Here is a 22,728-nt window from a genome sequence, read left to right as displayed (position 1 = left end):
TCCAAGAGAATTATGGAATTGCTGAGGAAGTATCATATTTTCCCCCTTAACTTAAAAAATGTACTGGAGAATATAGGACCATATATAAAGAAAGGAAAAAAATCCCTTGTAGGAAAGGTAGTTAGGACACCAAGTTTAGGGGTCTTTGTAAATGTCAGCCTTTTTAAATTTCATTTTAACTGCCTTATGCAAATTGGGATCAGCTCTTGTCTATACTTTTGCTGGGCTTTGAAACCAACAGGTGCCACAGTTTTTGACGCCCTCATGTCAGCTCCCACGTCCGGTGAGGCATGTCTGTGTCTGAGGGAAACTGACCCCTGTTTCTTTTTAATTGCCTACTGTTTTAAATAGATGATTCACTGCCATTCCTGTTTAACCTGGAGAGTTTTCATGCCATATTTAAAGGATCACTTTAAAGAAGTCTTTAAATGTACTCCTGTTGTCAATATGAAGCACAGTATTGGATGAATATTTGACAAGAACTCTTTTCTAGAATGTCTTTTGAACTTCGGATACTGTGATAATTATCGTGAAACTTCATATTTTAGAAATTAGGAAGATCTACTTTGGAATTCTTCCCAAATTATTCTTCTTCTTGCCTAATCTGTTACTCTATTTTTTTTTTTAAGATTTTATTTGTTTATTCATGAGAGACACAGAAAGAGGCAGAGACATAGGCAGAGGGAGAAGCAGGCTCCATGGAGGGAGCCTGATGTGGGACTCGATCCCAGGTCTCCAGGATCACGCCCTGGGCCGAAGGCAGACGCTCAACCGCTGAGCCACCTGGGCGTCCCCTAATCTGTTACTCTAAATAAGGTGATCCTTCCCCATGATCAGACAGAGTTTGGGTACATGTACTGAAAATGTAAAAAAAATACAAATTGAGTTTCTCCTTGTTTGTGTAGGCAAACTTTGCTTTAAAAAATTCTGAAGCAGCATATATTTGGCCTTTGAAACCAGTCAGACTCTTTGTGTTACCAGGTTTTGCTTCTCGTTTGGTCCAGACAGTTTGAGGTGTCAGTTTGTGCCTGTAAGAGGGCCCTAATGACCTTAGCACGGAAGATGAGCCATCCATAGTAGCTGTGCCCTCTCTGCACCCTGTTGTGTATGCGGTCAGCCCTGATCGCTGCACTGCCGTGGTGGATAGCCCAAGTTTCTAAGAGCAGAACCAGTTTGAGATTAGTTGGGAGGAAAGGGATACTCGCACTTTTGTATGTAAAAATGTGAGTTCAAATCAAAACTATGTCAAGCATTAGAATATACTAATGTCCTGTTTCTGTATGATACAAAAACGATACTTTGTGTAGTTTCTCCACAAAAGTTCTGTTTTAGAGAACATTAGATCTTCTGACAGTTAAGTTCTTCTTATACCCACGATTGTACACTTATTACTTTTACACCTTCCTTTCTACCTGAAGCCCTGGAAAGTAAACCTGGTTATGGTCCCAAGCTGGCTTTCTCTGGAATGAATATATACAATTCTTTCAGGTTTTGTTTTTATGTTGTTTTCTTATTTTTTGTTGTTGTTGTTGTTCTTGTTTTTTTTTTTTTTACTATTAGGTAGCTTCACTTCCATGCATAGTTCCTAATAAGTAAAAAAAAAAAAAGAAAGAAAGAAAGAAAGAGAAAAAACCCTAAAGCAAGCCAACAAGAAAGAAAGAAAGAAAGAAAGAAAGAAAGGAAAGAAAGAAAGAAAGAAAGAAAGGGAAAAAAACCCTAAAGCCAAAACAATCTTTTTGAACCAAGAGGAACATAAGCAAACATAGAAGGATTGTCAAAACCACCAGTGATGATGGTTTCAGGTTCACAAGAAATGATAAACTTTGTAGTGATTGTTCAAAATGCCTAAAATGCTTGAGACCTACTCTCTTCATAGTTTCTTCCTTTCTTCCCTAAACATTCACATAGGATTTACTTTGTGTTTATGTCTTAGTAATTAACCTGGAGAGTTCATCTGGAAGGAACCTCCTTTTTAGCTACTAGAGATTTTTACCCCCAGGGGATTTTGGTGGTCACAGATGATAAGATTTTCCAGAGCCCACCTCTAGCGTTGGGCCCTCCCGTGCCTCTTGACCCTGGGAGTGGGTACTGTGTCCCTGGTCCCTGTGCACAGAGAGCTCTTGCCATGGACACTGCATTCACCTTACAGTTCTCATGAAGCCTGACCTCCCCTTGGTAGCATGTCTTCCCCTCAGCTCTATTCCCTGCCCCCCCCCCCCCCCCCCGCCTTCTGTGGTTGGCCAGAGCCATCTTACTATGTATATTTATGCAAAGTTCTCACATTGTTATCATTGCTTTGCTTTCTCTGCTAGGATGATATGATTTAGCATAATTTAATGTTTTAGGTCTCTAAATTGGATGATTCTATGTTCTATTATCAGCTTCTTGCATTAGGTGCTTTAAATTGGGAACACCTGCTTTTAAAAAAAACACGCTCCTGAGGCCCTCCCATGATTGCTCAAGCAGAGACTGTGAGTGAGGGGACTGGGGATAGATGGTAGTAGGCAAAATGAAACTGGGAATTGTAGCCTCCCTGTGGTATTGTTAGAATCACAGTCAGGGGAAAGGAGGATATCTCTACAACTAGCTGTCACAGTCTCTCTAGGAGGCCCAGGCATCAGGTCCTGCGTCTGTAGAAGAAAACTGGAAGGGACAAATAGCCAGATGGGAGTAAAACAGAAGAAAAAAGCTAGCAGGTCTTACAAGTAGGACATACAATGTATCCGAGAACAAGATGCGTGTCAGTGAAAGGGAAGTGGGGAGCACGGGATGCCTGGGCATGGACGAATGCCCCCCAAGGGACCAGTGAAGGTCAGGTCCTGGGATGCAGGTTAGTCCCTGGAGATCCACCCCGGAGGTGAAGCAGGGGCTTGAGGTTGAAGCCCTGTGAGCAGTTGGAAGTGCGGCAGCAAGGGATGAGGGGTGGCAGAGGAACAGCCCTCCTTCCTTTCCCTCATCTCCGCAGCTCTCCCTTTCTCCCCTGTGCTTTTATTGGACATCACTGTGGTGGTAAGCTTTCTGTTAGCCACTGGATGGACAAAGTTGATTGAGAACAGAACCTTACCAGCCTCTCTAGGAATTTCAGTCTTCTTCTTTCTAAGTGGCCTCCTGGCTCTTACCCCAAGAGGCCGGGCTCTCCCAGCCCACCATGGGGAAGGAGCAAGAAACTGAATGAAGCACTCTTCTCTCCAGGGCCCACAGGCAAATGGGTGGCTTGTAGGACCCTTCCTGGGTTGGTTTATTTTCTTAGGAGCTAGCAGTGGTTGGGAAAATCCAAGAGTCTGATTAAAAACCCCTGTGATGCCCAAGCTACTTCTTTTTTATGAAGCAAGTTATAACTTCCTAGATTATAATCTAGATGAATAAAATCAGTCTGTTTTTGTTTTCCCTCATCTTCTCTCAGATGTAGAAAGAGCCTCAGTGACTCCCCTCCCAGCCACCACTGAATGCTTTCCCCATTGGCCTGACCATGGGAATTACTTGAGGCCCCATAGGGGCTGACTTTTTTCTCATCTCTTCTCCACCCCATACATTGAGTCCAAAAATCAGATTCTTAAAATAAACCTCCATTATGTTAAGTATACAGTAAGGCTTTTCAGAACAGATCCTTCTAAAGAGGCATTTGTGATTTTTAGATCCTGGCTATACTGAATTTCAGCAACAGCGGTAGAACTGTTCAGTATTAACACCCATGTTATTGAGCACCCACCAGATGCCAGGCATCTAGAATAAGACGACCTTTCTTGTAGCCAAGGGGCCAACAATGCAGTAAAAGGAACAAAGATGTAAACAAATCAAGTATTTCAAAACATCAGGTCAGTGAATGTGCACAGTTATGGGAATGGGCATGGGGCATTGTAGAAACACAGAGGAAGGTACCTCACTTGACTGTAATGAGCTTCTGGAACAGTGATGGAGTCTTAAAAAGAACGGTTAGAAGGGCATCTATGCCCACAGAACCGTCCGAGAAAATGCTTGAAATCTTTAAACAGTACGATGCATTTGGGGAGATGATTGATAACAATTGCTGGGGTGTAAGGTAGGAATATTGGGTGATGATGCTAGCTATGCCAATAAACAGGATAATGATTTGGGAGAGAAAATATTTACACTTCTTAGACCAAAGTCTTTTAAAGGATTTTAGAGACAACTTTTTCTTTCCTTTCCATGTTTTAGACTATCAGAAACTTTATTGAATGCTCCTATAATGTAACTCTGTTGGCCTTGCTTAAGTTAGTTTATGTATTTGAAAGAAATAAAACATCTGTATAGTTTGGTCTTTGGAGATATGCTGCCTTGAAGTATTCTGACTAAATGCTGAGGTTGCACACAGTACAGGCGTATTTAGATTGTGTAAAAGAAAGCAATTTTGGACAAATTGTCATTTACTCATGTAGCTTAACTACGAAAGACTGTCCATGGCCTATTTTACCTAAAAGTGCATTCCATATTGCTAGGTAACAGGTGAAGTGGGGTACTAAATAGAATTCTACATTGGTAATAGTAGATTCAGTGATAAGGAGAGATAAAGCCTTTTCTAGCCAGTTACTATCTGGAGTCTATTCTCTTTACTGTCTTCTGTCTGGATAAGCGTAGTACATTAATTTTAAAAGTAGAGCCTTTACATTCCAAACTTGTGGCATGATTGTCAGTTCTATTTAAGTAGTTGTGCCCGCACCATTGATGAAGACAAAACCAAGCATGTCGCCTTCTCTGAAGCAGAGCGTGGGGGGTGGGGGTGGGGGTGGGGGTTGCTGGGTGGAGATAGCCTTGAGATTGGTGAATGTTGCTGTTTCTTCCCACTGAAGGGAAACCATGATGTGTTAACAAGAATCTCAGTGTCAGAAAGAGGGAGGCAACTTGGGGCTTAGGTCCCTCCCACTACTAAAGAAAGTGCAGCTGCGCGGTTTTAATATGCACGGCAGGAGATTTCACCAGCTTGATGATATATAGTGCATTAATGTTGAAAAGATAAACACATTTGGAGAGCACAGGAAGGGCCTTGTGTTTTTATGTTAGCAGAATGCTTCCTAATGAATAAGAATGTGCTGCTGGCTTCACAGAGCCATATGGCAGCTTTTCTAATTTTAGTTGGTGCAGATGCATAATTCTCTGGTTTTACCTTCTAGAACCTTTGAGATGCTACATAACTTTTCCTGTAATATTTAATCTATAGCGCTGGGCCAGAAATTGCCTGTCACTATTTCAGTGACTCGGCTCCACATGCGTCTTGCTACTGCTAGGTTTGACAGTCCCTTTACCTGAATTCATCCAGCTCCTAAGTGCAAGGAAAGATGAAAATTGTGGACCTACTCCACTAGAGTCTGAAAATTTGTTGTGGAGGTGATTAGACTTGTGTTTGACATCAGTCTACTGAAAAATTGATAGTTTCTGGGTGAGTGATTTTACTCATTTTTGAAGCAGTAGAATTCATTATAAAACCGGCCTAAAGTATCAGGTTCCATTTTAGTCAAAGATTCTAATACTTTAAATAACACCGCTTCAGTTAAAAGCAACTAACCTCATGCTTGACCAAACATAAAAATAACTTTTAAACTCCTACTTGGCTTCACATGTCAGAGGTATCTAAACCTCAGGTGGCACTAAGGTTTTTTCTATATCTGTGTGAAGACCTACCATGAGTTATCTTTCAGCTGACGTCTTTTTACAGAATGAATAATTAATACTTGTTTGAATTCTGACTTTTTAAAGATAGACTAATTTCCACAAATTTTCCACAGTCTCTTCAGACAAAGAGTGTCAGTCTCTTCCATAATGGCCACATCACCCTGTCCCCCTAAAGGGCAGATGTTAAACAGCATTTAGGGTTCTAAGACTTCATCAGTGGTCATTGCCACTGCTGCTGGAGTTACAACAATTATGTGGCTGTCCCTTGAGCCAGGACCTCCATCCCTGTGAGGAGATAGCACTCTGTTCTGGCAGTGATTTCTGGGAAAAAACCTTGGAATGTATATTCTCAGTTCAGCTGAGAATATACAAATAAATAAACAAGGTAGACATGACTCCTAATGTTATAAGATTAAGTTACCAAAAATCAATGTGATGTTTTAAAAGAACATGTAAAGATCTTTTTAAAAATACCACCCTGTAATTTAAAAATAGCTAATTGCAGTTTTTTTAAGATAAATACATTTTTTGCCAGAATCACAGCTTCTGATTTGTTGCTGTTCTCACCAGAAACTTAAATTTTACTTTCAAATTTATGTCTGTAGATACCAGTGATAAAGAGCAATTTAATCCAGTTGCTTCAAAAAAAAAAAAACCTGCATTTTAAAATCACTTACCTTTCTAGAGATCAAATGCTTCCCTATTCACTTTTCCTTTTAAGAGAAAACATGAACAATAATTACTTGTAAAGAAAAGCATATGGAATATAATATTAATGATTTTCCCCCAGTTTGTGGTATGACTCATCTTAATACAGTCCCTGAAGAGATGGGGTTTTGTTCTTTGCTTTGAAACTGGAAATCTAATTAATTGGTATTGGATTTCTGGAGTGCAGGCAAATGGAGGAAGGAACCGGATGGGATTGCTCTCGGAGCAGCCACCCAGGAGGGAAGGAACACTCAGAGAAAGACTGTCTCTGGACAGTCTCTCATCAGGATTTTGCATTTGTAAAACTGTGCTATGAAAAAGATCCTATCTGTTTTATGATATTTTTCTCTTTTAGGGGAGTGAGGAAGAAGGAGATCGAGTTATTATTTTCATTGTTATTCTCTTGGGTCGTATTCTTTATCTAAAAAAGAATAACTTTAATGCCGAAAGTGCAGCAGAAAGAAACAGAAGTCACGGCATGAAGGAGAAATCTTTTTGTAGGCTTTGAAAATTAAATTTTATCATCTCTTTTTCTGATTTAAGAGTTCCATCTATAATAATGAGATTTCATAAGGTTTTGACCATATGAAACTCTGGGACATCTTTCTGCTCTCGAATTTACTGAAGGATATTTTTGTAACAGAGTATATTTTTGTGGTTAATGGATGCAAAATATAGAAAAGTAAATATAATTTGTGACCGCTGAGAAAACTGCCTAATTTAAAAATATTAAATAGTGTGTTTTAGTATAGTAATGCTGTACTTACAGAGGTATAAATATATCTAAGGATTTAAGCTTATTTATATCCTGCCCTTAAAAATAGCATACTAATTACTGAAAGTCTCCATCAGGATACCAGTATATGTCCGGTTATCGTAATAATGTATCTCTCACTGGAGTCCTTTCCTTCCTCCTATTTAATTTCAGGGCTCAGCTGAACATTGAACAGAAGTAGTAATTACCTCATGGAAAGGACCCCAAAACATAAATTCAACAGCCAGTTTAATTTAGATTTCAATTACATTGGTAAAGCCGTACTTCTGAGTGTTTTCTATCATTTCATATTATTGATTTTATTCTCTTTAATATTGAGAAATGAAAGCACGAACTCAATACAGGATTGAATACTAGATGACAAATCAGTTGGAAATGCATATAATACAAACATTTAGTGAGGACAGGAGTGAAAATCTCTAAATTCTTTACCCTTTGTCTCTTACATATTTATTCTATAAATAGTGAAATTTCCCAGGCTCTTAGTTATGTGAATAGTATTGTGTAAATATTGCAACATTCTCTTGCAGATAATCGATAGATTCATTTAGAGTTTTCTTTCAAAGCACACATTCTACTAATATAATTTCAAGTCGATCTTGTAAAATTTGTATTGTTTTCATTTTTAGTCAGGGATTCCTAGAATTCCAGCTTAGACAAAATTTTGCCAATGTTTCTTAGCCTTTGCATTAGTTTTCAGAGGCCAAGCTGACATTTCCTCGGGGCCAAATGCCACATGTCCATTCCCGCTGGTTTCCTTCTTAGGTTCTTGCTTTTGCCATCCACTTGCTTATCCTGCCGAGACCAACTCAGTTACAACGTACTGAAATATTTTCAGCTACGTCCAACGATTTTTATCTCTTCTTTGAACTTAAAGTTAGTTCCTTGCAATTATCCCTAAATTGCTCTCATTTAGTTCGATTGTAATTGTTTTGCCCTCCCAGCTAGATTTAATCTCTCAGCTGACAAGGATTATTCACTCCACTTGCAACACAGATAGACTGCTGAACAGATCCATTGGTACTGGTTGATTTCCTCCTGGTGGCCACTCACTCTCTGTGACTTCCTGTTAGCTGCTTTTCTCCTTTGAAAGATTTATCAGTTGAATATGATAAAGAGGGGGGAAATGGCATGTCTGAGCAATACAAATAATTTTTCAAGGTGATAATTATTTTTATCCAAACACACGTTTTGCCAGATCTAAATTATCTCCTACTTTATTTTTTTTAATTTTTTTTAAATTTAGTTATGATAGTCACAGAGAGAGAGAGAGAGGCAGAGACACAGGCAGAGGGAGAAGCAGGCTCCATGCACCGGGAGCCCGATGTGGGATTCGATCCCGGGTCTCCAGGATCGTGCCCTGGGCCAAAGGCAGGCGCCAAACCGCTGCGCCACCCAGGGATCCCCATCTCCTACTTTAAATTTGGGGCCCTTATCCTAAATTTCATCTGATCTGTAGATTTTTAGAATAAAATGCAATGTAGTTATGATCCTCATTCTACATATTTTCTGATAAGAATTCAAAATTCAGTGTCTGAGCATGTTGCTAGAATACTTAGGACACCCCAGCATGAAAGTTTATCAGTGTTTAAGGACCTGCAAGATTGGGTTTTCGTACGTTGTTTTTTAAAGTCCACAAAATATTAATGGATGAATTTAGGGACATTTGGGTCTACAGAAGGATGATCAGGCCCTCAGAGTGTAAACATCTCACAAGGTATATTGCTTGTCTTTAAAAGGCTTGGAAACTGATTATCACAGACGAACTAGGGGAGGCGGGTGGGGGGTGGGAGTGAATGGGTACGGGCACTGAGGGGGGCACTTGACGGGATGAGCACTGGGTGTTATTCTGTATGTTGGTAAATTGAACACCAATAAAAAATAAATTTATTTTTTAAAAAATCTGAACGATTTTTTTGTATTATGTATTTATTATGCCCTATAACTGGCATTATCATAGACCCCACCAAAACCCGGAATTTCTGACTGTTGTGGTAGCAGAGTCTCCTATATCACATAGCCTGCTGTCTTCTAGCGGTCAGCAGTAGTACAGAATTGCCTGTGAATTGTAGCTTGTGCCTCATGTCTCACTTTCCCCCAACATAAATCTGAATTAATCAATTCATTCTTTAAAAGAACAAAGCCACCAGTTTCAACAGTGGAAGAATAAGAGAACTGGGGACCCAAGAGAATGTTAGATGCCCTGAAACTTACTGAGGAAGGCAAGACAAGATGATTTGTTTTATTTTCTCAGGAAACCTCTTCCCTGTATTTCTGCCCCCGCCTACCTGTCCCATTCCTCCCCCTGCACCCTGGAGGGCTGTTAGGCCTAAAGGAGGAACTTTGTTCTTTTTCCACCTACACCCACCTCTCCTTACCTCCTACACATCTGGGAATAAGTGCCTGAGGTCAGGATCTAGTCTGTCAGCCACTGAATACTTAGTGAAAACCCGTTCTGAAATACGGGACAGTGCCCATTACAGATACAGACACAGTGCCCCCTTCATGAAACTTCCCTTCTGATGGGGATCACGTACCATTTCCTGGACTGTGATTCTCACTGCAGAGAGTGGGGAGGACAGCATACTTTCCCAGGAAGATGTATCAGAATGTCATGCAAAGAAAGCCTTTTTAGTCTTCAAATTCTGATAGATCCTCTCTAGGGAGGTTGTCTGCTCATGTACACCATTCCAATTTGAGAATGCTGCTGCCAAAAGATGTTCCTGAGGGGAGCATGATGCTCCTGCAAAGAGTCAGGAGGCAGAGCAAAGGCTGCAAATTACTCTTTCTGCAGGCTGTTAGCACATTGCTCTCACACTGTCCCAACACCAAAGACAAGAAATGAATTAGAATACAGTAGGACTACATAAATATATAATGTCTATTTTATGAGTTTTAAGATTTAGTATTAATGAAACTCAGGATCCTTAGACCTGAAGCCTGCTGGTATCTCCACAGAAGCGGGCTGCTAAATTAGATGAAGCAGCAGGTGACAGGGTCAGTCCTGTTCCTGGACTGGTGGGTAGGAAAGGGAGTGGAAACTGAGGAGAAATCTGCAGCTTTACAGAGTGAACCAGCAAAGAAAAAACAGTATATGCCCAGTGTGCATTTACTTGGGATATGTTTAGCGGTGAAAAAGATTCTAGAAAAATGGGGTGGACTGGGGGGAGGAAGGTCATCTGCCGTAATTATCTGGAGAGCCTGAGGTACTTCCTCCCCCATTGAGGCTGAGGAATTGGGCTGACACCAAGTCTGCAGGTAGAGCCAAGAGGTAAAGTACTTAACAAGAGCTAGGGAAGACAGTAAGAAAAAAAAACAAAAGGAAGACTGAGAGATCCTCACATTATTGAGTTTATAAAGGCTACCAGATAAGTCCTCTCCCCACCCCCCATCCCCACTCATTCTCTCATTTTAAAATAAATGATGGGGAGGGAGAGGGGCAGAGAGAGAGAGAATCTCAAGCAGACTTTGAGCTGAGCAAGCAGCCCAGCACGAAGTCAGGCTCGATCTCACAACCTGAGATCACAGCCCAAGCTGAAATCAAAAGTCAGATGCCCAACCAACTGAACCACCCAGGCGCCCCAAGTCCTGCCTCTCTTAATAAGGGATCACAATTATTTAGATCTAAGGAGGTGAACCAGGAATATAGTAATTGGAAAAGCAGATACAGTCTGCTTATGATAAACTCTGTGAAGAAGTTACTACATTTGGAACTCAGGAAGAACTAACAAAATATGCTAGCAGTAAGTTATATTTGTAAACTACTTCATAGTTTTTAGAAGATGTTTTATATATCATCCCATTTACTCCTGTCGGAATCCATGATGTACAGAAGGCAGGTACTAAAGCCTTAAAAAGTTGGAATGACTTCCCCTGACTCATACTTCTAAGTGGCTGAACTTAGACTTGAATTCACACAGTTCATCTTCTCCATTGCACTGATAAATATCCATGTGGAAGCACTTCATCCTGGCAGTGGCAAGATTTGGAGAACCTGAATAATTCCTAGTTATGTTCTAGGTTCTCAGGTACCACTTAAGCTTTTCAGATTTTAAGAATACCCTATAAAGGGATCCCTGGGTGGCGCAGCGGTTTGGCTCCTGCCTTTGGCCCAGGGCGCGATCCTGGAGACCCGGGATCGAATCCCACGTCGGGCTCCCGGTGCATGGAGCCTGCTTCTCCCTCTGCCTATGTCTCTGCCTCTCTCTCTCTCTCTCTGTGACTATCATAAATAAATAAATAAAAAAAATTAAAAAAAAAAAAGAATACCCTATAAAATCTTTACTACCACAAAAAAAAAAAAAAAGAAGAAGAAGAAGCAACTACAGAGAAATTTACCAAAGTCATGAAAGCAGGTTGATCCTGAGTACTAAATCGATTTACAGTTTTCTTTATTTGCATTTAATTACAGTGATAACATGCAGTGTAAATAAAGATATAATTTATTCAGGTACAAATAATTGGCACATTGTTTTTGTGTTGTTTTCTAGCAAGCTGACGATATGTACCTGTTATGCTTTAAACTTTTTTTGGTGTTCTGGAAATAACGACTTTGCATATATATTGACAACTGCGCATCTATTTGTTCTCTGAGAATTAATCATGATGGATGGAGTGTTTTCCCAGGCCCTCCAGGCCTGAATGCTGCCTCGCTTGTTGTAATCCGGGAGCAGGTGTTGTGCATCTCTGGACTAGATAAAAGGGCAGCCATTGAACTCCTTTGGGTGCCTGATAGGGTGCCTCTTCTGTCTGCCTTAAATCGTTAAGCACCTTCTACAAGATAGGGATCACATCTTTTAGGCTACTTAGATGCGAGTGTGACACGAGGTGGAGCAGTACAAGAGTCCATAAGGCAGTTGTTAGAGCTTGTCACATGGGGGCAGCCATAGGAGGTTGGGACTCCTTTTTATTTCCTTCTCCAAGTATGTACAAATGTATCTCTAATCAGAGATATGCTACTGAATTCTGAACGACAGACCTCTTGTTATCCTAGTTTGGGGAGTCTCCTGAGTAGAGCCTAATTGTGCCATAGCATATAGCAGTTTTGTAATCTAGAAAAAAAAAATGCTTGTCGGGGACTAGCACGAAACCACTAAAGTCATTTTATCAACTGCCTGAAAAGGAGATCTGAGCCACAGGTTCTGGAGGTGAAAAGTTAATGTTCTGGTTGCTGCTTCCAGCAAGTGTCTCCCATCCAATGGCAGTGAGAATGTGTTCTAACTCTTTTATAGCCCCTGTCTGATTCCACTGGAGATTTTAAGAATCATCACAATAAAAATGTTTCTGTGTCATTCTGTCCTTGAAAAAGCACTGCCATTTAATTCACACTTATGTTTGTTGCAGAGAAAGCAGCCGCCGCCAACATAGATGAAGTGCAGAAGTCAGATGTGTCATCTACAGGGCAGGGTGTCATCGACAAGGATGCCCTGGGGCCTATGATGCTTGAGGTACCATACCCTCATTTTGGTTATGTACCTTGCACTGTTGTTGGTCTTCACATTGTTATGGTTAATTTTCAGGTGAATGTAATTTAAGGACCGTCTACACTTAATTTTTACTCTTAAGGTTTGAAGTACTGCTGACCTCTGGAGCTCACTAATATGCATTCATCTAGCTCCTGATTTCAGCACATACACATTTCAAAGTATCAATAGATACTTACATGAACCAGATTACCAGACAGCATTCATTTTGGAAAACCATGTTCACAAGTCCTATTAAATTCCATGTTATAATTTTCATTTGAAATGTTCCCCCAATTTTTAGGTTTTATATGTGCCATATCCATATGCCTATATAGGCAGGTTAAAATTCAAGGACCAGATGAAGGTTTGTGCTTTTTATTTATGCTGCTTCAAACTAGTTTATCTCACAAAGATGAAAACTGAAATAACAGGCAGAACTGTTAAGCATCACAAGTGTAGTGGTTGGTCTTAACTCCCTGTTCTTTATTAAACTCTGGGAAGGTTTATCACCAGACTACTGTTGAGAATTTGTGAAGTCTAGCTTTCCTATTTTATTAACTAGTACAGTGTTAAACACCAAGTGCTTTGCTGTACCTATTCCAAAATTAAAATTAAAGATGTAGGCTATGGGAAGATGAGGGAAAAAAATGTCGGTGAATATATAACAAGAAGCAGAGGAGCCCTGAGACATAAATTATGTCAGTTCTCAGGATAATTTACTCTGCTGATGATACGATGAGATTGAAAAGCACTGCATGGCCGGAAGCTGGGCAGCATTGCCATGTAGAATCACTTTTATCTTGTGGTAATAGCTGCACATATATGAGAAATTAGGATTTTTAAAGCAAAGATAACCAGCGATTGCCCCTTTTTTTCAGTTGGTGCATGTGATGATTTTTATTTTTAGAAAATCTCATTTTGTGAAAATTTATCAGACACTTGGAAGGTGAAGGAGGCACACAGAAAAAATTAAAAATCGTCTGACCCAATCTTTGTATTTAGAAATAACAGAATTTCTGGAGATGGACCTACTAGTCAAAAGACTCTAAATGACCCTGTGTTGTCCTTTGCTTATTTCTCTTAAGTCAGTAGCTTGATATCCAAGTACAATTTTCAGGGAAAAAGCAAAGACACATTTAACCTGATTTTCCAGAGTCAATAAGGAAAGCTAGAGTGCTACTTCCTGCTTAGTTCTTAGAAACAGATAAGAACACTCAAACAAGGTAGACTATTTAGAATTAGATGAAAGAGATATGTTCTTGTAAAAATTTTTTGAATTATAAACAAAACTGATTTGAAAATTATAATCTAGTTTATTAGATTATTAGGAAATTCCCAAGTATCTGCATCAGTTCCTTATATGGGGGAAGATTACCGTAGGGTGCAATCTGAAAGTCCTATAATCAGAAATCCTGAAAAAATTTGTGAGGCTTCTAAAAAGAAATATTTGGAGTAACCACAAGACTGTGATCTAAGCCCTCTGAGAACAAGTTCATTGATTATAAAAATCAGATCGCAGAGTATCAGTGGGCCTTCTCTCATAAAATCAAACCAATGTTTTTACTGTTTCAAAATAGTCTTCTGAGAATTCTTTGTATTCAGATTTGAGCGAGTACTTATGTGGCAGGACTTTAGTGTTAAATATGTTAGAGAGCTAATGCTTGAATCTAGTGACTTTAAGGTTTGAATTTAGTCTTTATCCCTGTTTATGTGGAATAATTTAAATAGGGAAAACTTGTTCTCGTTGAGCTGTTCCTAGGCATAGATGCACACTCATGCTTACATCATAGCATAGTGGTTGCTAGGCAACAAAACCAAATGTCAGCTTTTTTCATCAGCAGTATCATAGTGTGCTTTAAAAAAACAGTCTTATAAGATGAAACACTTTCACCTTTCAGTCATAACTTTGCTACAAATCAATCTTTCAATTGTAGTACAAAGTAGTGGGAAGCTCTTTGCACTTTGAAAAGGAAACTATAGGTAATATACTTATGAAAATCCCTGGGAATGTATATCTAAAGCACTTAGTTTGAAAGGACTTGTGGCACATAACCAGTCAACTGACTTACCTCCTTTCTCCCTTCGCAGAGATACACTCACATGCACTTACACAAGGTTTTCAGGGGTTGATGTCAACCTAATATGGAAGTCCATTTCCATACAGTCTTGCTTTGCCCTGCTTATTGTTTATACCATTGGTAAAACGTGACAAAATATTTAAGAAAAACTTAAAACTGAATGGTGTTATTTTTTTTTTAAGAGCTTTTTACTGGTGCCTTATGGTCATTTCTAATTTAAGAGAGCACTTAGTTTTGTGATGGAAATAGAATTAAAGATGGAATATATTCAAAGAAAGCTCACAAAATAGGAGCCTGTTAAACAATAACCCAAGGAAAAGCAAACTATGCCCCATCCATACATGTTGTTCTATCAACATGTACATGTAACATTCTCCTTAAAGATAGTAGCAAATCCATAGCATGGGGAAACCCAATGGCATAAACTGGGTAGACCAGGTGGCCTTGTTTCCAGGTTTTCCTGATCAACATCAAGCCTTTCCTAGTTCTGATCACTCACCTAGGCCATAAATCAGGATTCTGACAAACACGGATCAAAAAGGGAAAGGAAGAATCACTAAGAGAAACTCCCTGTACTCAACTTTTACATCACCACGGTGAACGTGATAGGATCAGATCGGGGTAAATATTGAAGTAGAACATCCTGCTGCAGAATAATCACAAGCATGAGCTTTTGAGTCTGGGTCCCCCTGGATTCAGAGTCCAGCTCTGCCCCTGACTGAGTTCCAAAAGCTTATGCAAATCACTTCACCTCTTTAAGCCTGAATTTCTTCCTTCTCTGTTAATTGGAGAAGATAAAATATAACTTTCAGAGTTGTAAATTTTCAGATGACACAGTATGTTTAAGGCATAGTAAACATGCTCATAGTTATTGTCATATCTTTATTCCCTGACGTGATCCTGGAGTCTTTCTGTCCTTCCCTAATCTAGATTGGAATGACAGCAACGAGGAGTGAGGCCAAGCCACATTGTGGGGAAAACATTATCCAGGTGGTTAGGGATCTGCATCATGATGACCCAGAGAACAAACAATATAGGAGGGCACGACTATTTAACTTTCCAGTTCTCACTATCAAAAAACAAGGCCTCAAGTCCCCTTCCAGTTTTTTTTTTAATATTTTATTTATTTATTCATGATAGACATAGAAAGAGAGGGAGAGAGGCAGAGACACAGGCGGAAGGAGAAGCAGGCTCCATGCCAGGAGCCCGATGTGGGACTCGATCCCGGGGCTTCAGGATGATGCCCCAGGCCAAAGGCAGGCGTCAAACCGCTGAGCCACCCAGGGATCCCCCCCTTCCAGTTTTAAGACAGTGCTGGTCACGTCTCAGCCTGCGATCCCCATTGCCATATGAGAAAGATACGTCCCAGACCCCTTCCCCAAACAATAAAAGATTGACGTTTGAGAACACCAGCCCTTCTTTCCTTTTAAACTCTGGCAGCTTTCAGGGTAGCAAAGCTTGGGGTTTGTTGTTTGTTTTGTTTTTTGTCCTTCAACTGGAGGAAAATTATCAGTGACCCTCTCGTCCCCTTGTATTACCTGAGAAACTTTACAACATAGTTACTTTGTATTGGGTTGGGAACATAAACATTCTTGGCAAGGTGGAATCCATCAATATAATTTGGAAAATACAGATAAATGCCTGTACTTAGTTGGCAGTAGTCATCTCCTGATAAAATAACAGAGTAAGTGTTTGTCATTTAGTTTGCAACCAAGAAACCCTGATCTTGGCCCTCTCCCACCTACTAAGATGGAATAGTTGCACCGTAAGGAAATGTGCCCATTGTTCCCCAAAATTAGAAGAGTGGCGACAGAGCACTCTCTCTTCTGTCCACGTGTGAGTGACACATCTCCCTCACAGGGGCCATCCCTCCATACCCACTGTGTGCCATTTTCGGTTGCACCCTTCCTCACAGTTTGTGCCTCTTCCCTCAGGCCCTAGATGGGTTCTTCTTCGTGGTGAACCTGGAAGGCAACGTTGTGTTCGTTTCAGAGAATGTGACCCAGTACCTAAGATACAACCAAGAGGAGCTGATGAACAAAAGCGTGTATGGCATCCTGCACGTTGGGGACCACACGGAATTCGTCAAAAACCTGCTGCCAAAGTCCATAGGTAAACGATGGTCTGCCGGATGCCTCCGCTGCCCCCCATGCCTGCCTGTTCTTGGTCGGAAGGGGTCACAGAGGACTGGCTATAGGGGATAGGAGTAACTAGGTAGTTCTTTAGAGACACTTTTATGAAGTATTCAAAGTCATGGAGAAGAGGCCATCTGCAGACAGTGATCTTGAAGGAATGATCAGGGTTGTTTTTTTTTTTAAAGATTTTATTTATTTATTCATGAGAGACAAAGAGAGGCAGAAACATAGAGGAAGAAGCAGGTTCCCTGCAGGGAGCCTGATGTGGGACTTGATTCCAGGATCCCTCAATCATGCCCTGAGCCGACGGCAGACACTCAACCACTGAGCCACCCAGGTGTCCTGGAATGATCATTTTGATCCTATATTTAAAGTACATGAAGATAATTCAGAGAGATAGTATCCTGTGGCAACTGTCTTCCTGGGCCTTGTGTCGTTGTTGGAGCAGTGCCAGCTCACTCAGTTTTGTACTTTTTCTCTCTGACCCTAAGAAGTCATGGTCATGATAAGTTTGAGATTTGGGATCCCTGGGTGGCGCAGCGGTTTGGCACCTGCCTTTGGCCCAGGGCGTGATCCTGGAGACCCGGGATCGAGTCCCACATCGGGCTCCTGGTGCATGGAGCCTGCTTCTCCCTCTGCCTGTGTCTCTGCGCCTCTCTCTCTCTCTCTGTGACTATCATAAATAAAAAAAAATTAAAAAAAAAGAAAAATTAAAAAAAAAAAAAGTTTGAGATTTAACTTCCCAAAAAACCCCAAAATTTTGAGTCCTACTTATGAAGAGAGTATGCATGTGGGTGCATAGGGAGTTCTAAAAATGTTAGGGAACAAGTAGCATTTAGAGGTTCAAATGCTCTCAGCCTAGGAGCCCTGAATGGGCTCTTTTATTTCCCAGGCCCTTGGGTGGCTCTGTGGGTGTCGCCATCAGACACTGCCTCCTTACCCACTCTCCCTGTTCTCACATTCCTGACTTCATCTCGTTTTGAAGATGCTGTCCAAAGGTGTACCTGATTATCAAGGGCCATATTTTAAAGTGGGCGGTTCACAGTGTGCACCCACCTTAGTCGCTGCCCTAGACTGTGGCCGTTCCCACTTACTAAGTGGTTCTTTTTTTAATATTCTCACTTAGACTGATGACGCTAAGAACATCTTCACAGATAAAAGGAAGTGCATATTTTAGTACAGAATAAGGTCAAGTCCTGAGTTAGCAAGTATTTCTGTTCTTTTTTATCAAATGGTTTGAATTAGTTGGTCTTATTGTTACCACAGTAAATAGAAGGCCCTTTTATGGTTAGCTTTGCCTTGATAGACTAACCCTTTTTTCAAAGGGACTGCAACAGTAATACAAAGCATGAATACTCATGTGAGATTCTTTTATTATATTCTCTAGTAAATGAACAAGAAAATGGGATTTCTTATTTCAAGTAACTAATATTTCAAATCTCTTCACTAATTTTATGACTTCCTCAAAGGACCTATACTTATTAATTCACTATTATTAATTCAGTTGTCTAAAGAGCTCTTTTCCTTACTTTATATCATACTTTTTCTATATTTTAAAATTACTTATTAACCTAAGCTAATAAGAACTCTTTTTTTCTTTCTTCTTTGATTTCTCGGTGTAGTAGCCATTATGTAAATCAGCTTTTAAGAATACTGATGGTGGAATAAACTTCCCAAATGTCTGCACAGACATATAAAGCTAGCTATGGTTCCTTCTGTAATTCTAAAACAGTTTCTTACAGTTAACTTGATGTTTCCTTTTTTCTTTCTGGGCTGTGTTTTTGTCTTTATTCCTTTGCAACCCAGTGGCTATGGGTTTATTAGCACTGCATTCACCAGAACACTGAGGTGCCCTTTTAAGTGTTTTCCAACTAGTGAGTTTTGAGAATATGTTTGCTTATCACTGGCCCTTTTTTTGATCCCCTCTTTCATTGTCCTACTGGTTGTAATATTTTTTAGATAAAACATAAAGAACAGTAAAGAAAAGACAACCAAAATGAGGGTTAGGTTTGGTTCTGATTCCAGCTCTTTCAGTAGCCGAATATCTTTCTCATCAGTTTTCTCATCTGTAGAATGAGAAAGTTGATCTGGTGATCTGTAAACACCCTTCAATTCTCAAAATCAGTCATTCTTTCATTTCTCTTGGTTTCTCTAACACATCCCCCCCCCAAAAAAAAAACAGTGTCTTTCCTCCATGTCATTATCTTTCTTCAGCTAATACATACATTTCTAAGTATTGACACTAAAGTAGAAGACATGTAAAGTAGTCTTTCACTTGATAAAAAAGAAGTGACATTAGCAGTGCATCCACAAGGGTTTTTTAGTCTTGTTTTTCAAGATTTTATTTGTTTATTCATGAAAGAGGCAGAAACATAGGCAGAGGGAGAAGCAAGCTCCCTGCAGGGAGCCCGATGTGGGACTCAATCCTGGAACTCCAGGATTACACCCTGAGCCAAAGGCAGACACTCAACCACTGAGCCACCCAGGTGTCCCTAGGATTTTTTAATCTTACGGAGAAATATACACGAAACAAAAGAAAAAGCTACAATAGAGTAATTCAGCAACAGCCAAGTTAAAGATGCACACTAAAATTTCTACAAAAGAACAATCTGTGAGAGGAGGCAGTGTGGGGATCTCAGCCTTAGAGCAGGATACTTTTGGGTGAGAGAAATAGAGGCAGCTGGACACCTGAGACAAAGTAGCAGGAGCACAGGTGTGCTAGTGGGGATGGCTGGGGAGGCTCGTGCTGGCAGACACAAGAGATCTGGTTAGATGGGTACGATGAGGCTGGCTACTGAGATGCCATTTATCAGTTCAGATGGCCTTCATATCTCTAACTTAATGCATGCTGCAGTTGGTGCCAGTTAGAGATTTTTAGGCAGGGGGCAACACTTCTGAAGCTGGAATACAAGTAGGTTGAACCAAATTTCCAAGAAACCAGAGTAAGGAAAACCCAAAAATGAAGAAGAACTGCGTTCTAGTAATAAATAAGCAAGGCCTGAACTTGAAGGAGTCAGAATGAAGAGTAAGAAGTATGAAAATTTTTTGGAAAATCCCAAGCATTTTCTGAAATTGTTAAAACATTTGCTTCGTTTTGTTAATTTGGTAGCAGCAAGTCCAAGGTTAGTTCCTTTATAATTGTCAGATTGCTTTTGCCTCGTTCAGTGAATGGGGGATCCTGGTCTGGCGAACCTCCTAGACGGAATAGCCATACCTTCAATTGTCGGATGCTGGTAAAACCATTACCTGACTCGGAAGAGGAAGGTCATGATAACCAGGAAGCACATCAAAAATATGAAACTATGCAGTGCTTTGCCGTCTCTCAACCAAAGTCCATCAAAGAAGAAGGAGAAGGTAAGGCCAAATCTGTGGGATATTTTATATATCTACATATTTATTCTTGCACTGCTTTTTTCATACTTTATTATCTAAAATGAGTGGCCACACAAAACTTTAGAAGTAGTTTCTTCATTCTTTTTTCTTTTTTTAAGATTTTATTTATTTATTCATGAGAGACAGAGAGAGAGAGAGGCAGAGACACAAGCAGAGGGAGAAGCAGGCTCCATGCAGAGAGCCCGATGTGGGACTTGATCCCAGGTCTCTAGGATCTCACCCTGGGCTGAAGGTAGCGCTAAACCACTGAGCCATGGGGCTTCCCAGTTTCTTCATTCTTTTTAACCCACTTAAGTTTTTTGATAAATTCAATTTTTAAGTCTTTAAAACATCACTATCTATAGAATATTCTGCATTGATGGTAGTATTATGTATCATCAATGTCTGTTGCAGTCTCCACTGGCTGCACATGGCTGCTTGAGCACTTGAAATGTCAATAATGCAATTGGGGGATCAAATTTTCTATTTTATTAGGTTTACATTTACATAGCCATATATGACTAGTGGCTACCCTCCTAAAGCTCTGTCCGTGGTTAAGCTTTCCAGGGATCCTAGGCTCTTCCAAATGTCCACTGCGAGCTACTGGTCTTAGACCTAGAAAAATGCGCAAGTACAAACAATATTTCTCATATACTTTGCAGGAGTTAATGGATTCCATATAGTTTATCCATGGATGCAGGGTCCAGAATATGGTGTAATAGAATGATACTTAAGAGAGAATGGAGATGGGAGTGTGGAATGGAGAGGATTTTAAACTCTTAAATTCTTAGGCCCTTCCCCTTAATGAGATGCTGATGTAGCATCCGCTCCTGTGCTCTCCAAGCGAGCCATTCCATGCTGCTGTCACTCTCTCGTACGAGGCAGTGCATGCAGAATGCATGCATAGCAGAGGAGAGAGGGCAGAGGAGCACTGGTGAATGGAAGCCTCATGGGTTTTATCATCAGACAAACCAGCTCTTAATTCAGCCACTTACCAACTTTGTGGCTTTGTGCAAGTTTTTTTTACCTCTCTGAGTGTCAGTTTATTCTCTTACCAAGTGATGTCAACAATACCAGTATCACAATGTAGTAAGGATCAAGTCAATATGCCTGAACCATGATTGGCATTAAATACTCCAGAATGGGGCGGCAGGGGGGGATACACCAGAATATCACTGACTTACAATGGTTTGACTTACTTTTTTTGATGTGCAAAAGCCATACACAGTCAGTGAATACCATACTTCAAGGTTTTGTATCTGGATCTTTTCCCAGGCTAGCAATAAGCCTATAATAATACTCTCTCAGGATGCTGGGCAGCAGACAGTGAGCCACAGCTCCCAGTCAGCCATGCGATCACAAGGACAAACAGCCGGTTCGCTTAAAACCGTTCTGTACCCATGCATCCATCCTGTTGTTCACTCTCAGTATAGTATTTAATAAATTATATGAGATGGCCAACACTTTATTAAACATAGGCTTTATGTAGACTAGTGCGTTTGAGCACATTTAAGATAGGTTAGGCTAAGTTATGATGTTTGGTAGGTTAGATGCATTAAATGCATTTTCAACTTACGGTATTTTCATCTTAAAATGGATTTATCAGGATATAACCCCATTGTGAGTTGAGGAAGATCTGTAGTTAATTTATATTATATATATATATATATATATATATATTTAATTATATATATTATATATGTATTTAATTATGTATATTCTATATATACACACACATATATGTAATTTGTAATTAAAGTTCACTGAAAAGTAATAGAGTTCTCATAGATATCATAATTTTTCAAAATTAAGTTTTTATATAGGTATGTAATGTTGAGGGATTTTTTTTTTCTTTTTATGTAACAGACCAAGTACTGCTAATTCACCTATCTAGGAAACTGTTCTAAAGTGGTATAAAAAAGAGACTCGATTTTGTGCTGTATATTTAAACACTTTTGTACATTTAAAGTCTGGTTCTAGATGTTAATACAGTATGGCATGAGAGTAGGGTTTCTGAGCCATGGTATGCTCAGGTTCGAATCCTGGCTTCACCAGTTTTGTATGGTGTTGGGCAGCTTACTTAAACTTGATGTTTTGATTTTCTCCTGTGGTGAATGGAGATAACACTAGTACCTGCATGGTAGAGTTGTCACAAGGAATGATTGAATTGGTAGCCTCTAAAGCAGCTAAAAAGATGTTTATCTCATAATAAGTGCTCAGAAATTTAGCTTTTATTATGTTGAGAGTAAGGATTACATTTATATTCGGGATACATTACTGGATATATTTAAAGAAATTCTTCCCAGATTTAAAGATGAATAATCATAAATCAGTGACATAAGATAGGAAAATGATTTTTTAACCTTTTTCCCAGCATTTTTGAAATTGAAAGAGCTACACAACATGCTCTGCATGTTACAAAGATAAATAAAACATTTCCCTGTTCTCTAGAAGTGAACACAGATGAATAAAACAATTGAAGTGGTAAGAAATAAATGCTTAGCATTGGCTATATGAGAAACTAGCCAAGGCTGAGCTTCTAAACTGTAATGCAGCTGCTCTGGCAC

The 22,728-nt window shown here is 39.8% G+C and overlaps 1 protein-coding gene across 14 annotated transcripts in view; it reads left to right on the top strand.

Annotated features, from left to right (window-relative positions):
• The window catches only part of NCOA2 (nuclear receptor coactivator 2), a 293,591-nt gene that overhangs the window by 219,161 nt on the left and 51,702 nt on the right, over nt 1-22,728 (top strand). For all 14 annotated transcript variants that reach the window (XM_025477948.3, XM_049103802.1, XM_049103804.1 and 11 more), the window contains 3 exons: nt 12,455-12,558; nt 16,589-16,766; nt 19,955-20,143. In XM_025477948.3, coding sequence (XP_025333733.1) covers nt 12,455-12,558; nt 16,589-16,766; nt 19,955-20,143 — 471 coding nt within the window. The remainder of the gene's footprint in view (nt 1-12,454; nt 12,559-16,588; nt 16,767-19,954; nt 20,144-22,728) is intronic.

Source organism: Canis lupus, chromosome 29, assembly GCF_003254725.2.
Source record: "Canis lupus dingo isolate Sandy chromosome 29, ASM325472v2, whole genome shotgun sequence".
Classification (NCBI taxonomy): domain Eukaryota; kingdom Metazoa; phylum Chordata; class Mammalia; order Carnivora; family Canidae; genus Canis; species Canis lupus.
Note: the sequence above shows the minus strand (reverse complement) of the source record. Positions and strands in the feature narration are given on the sequence as shown.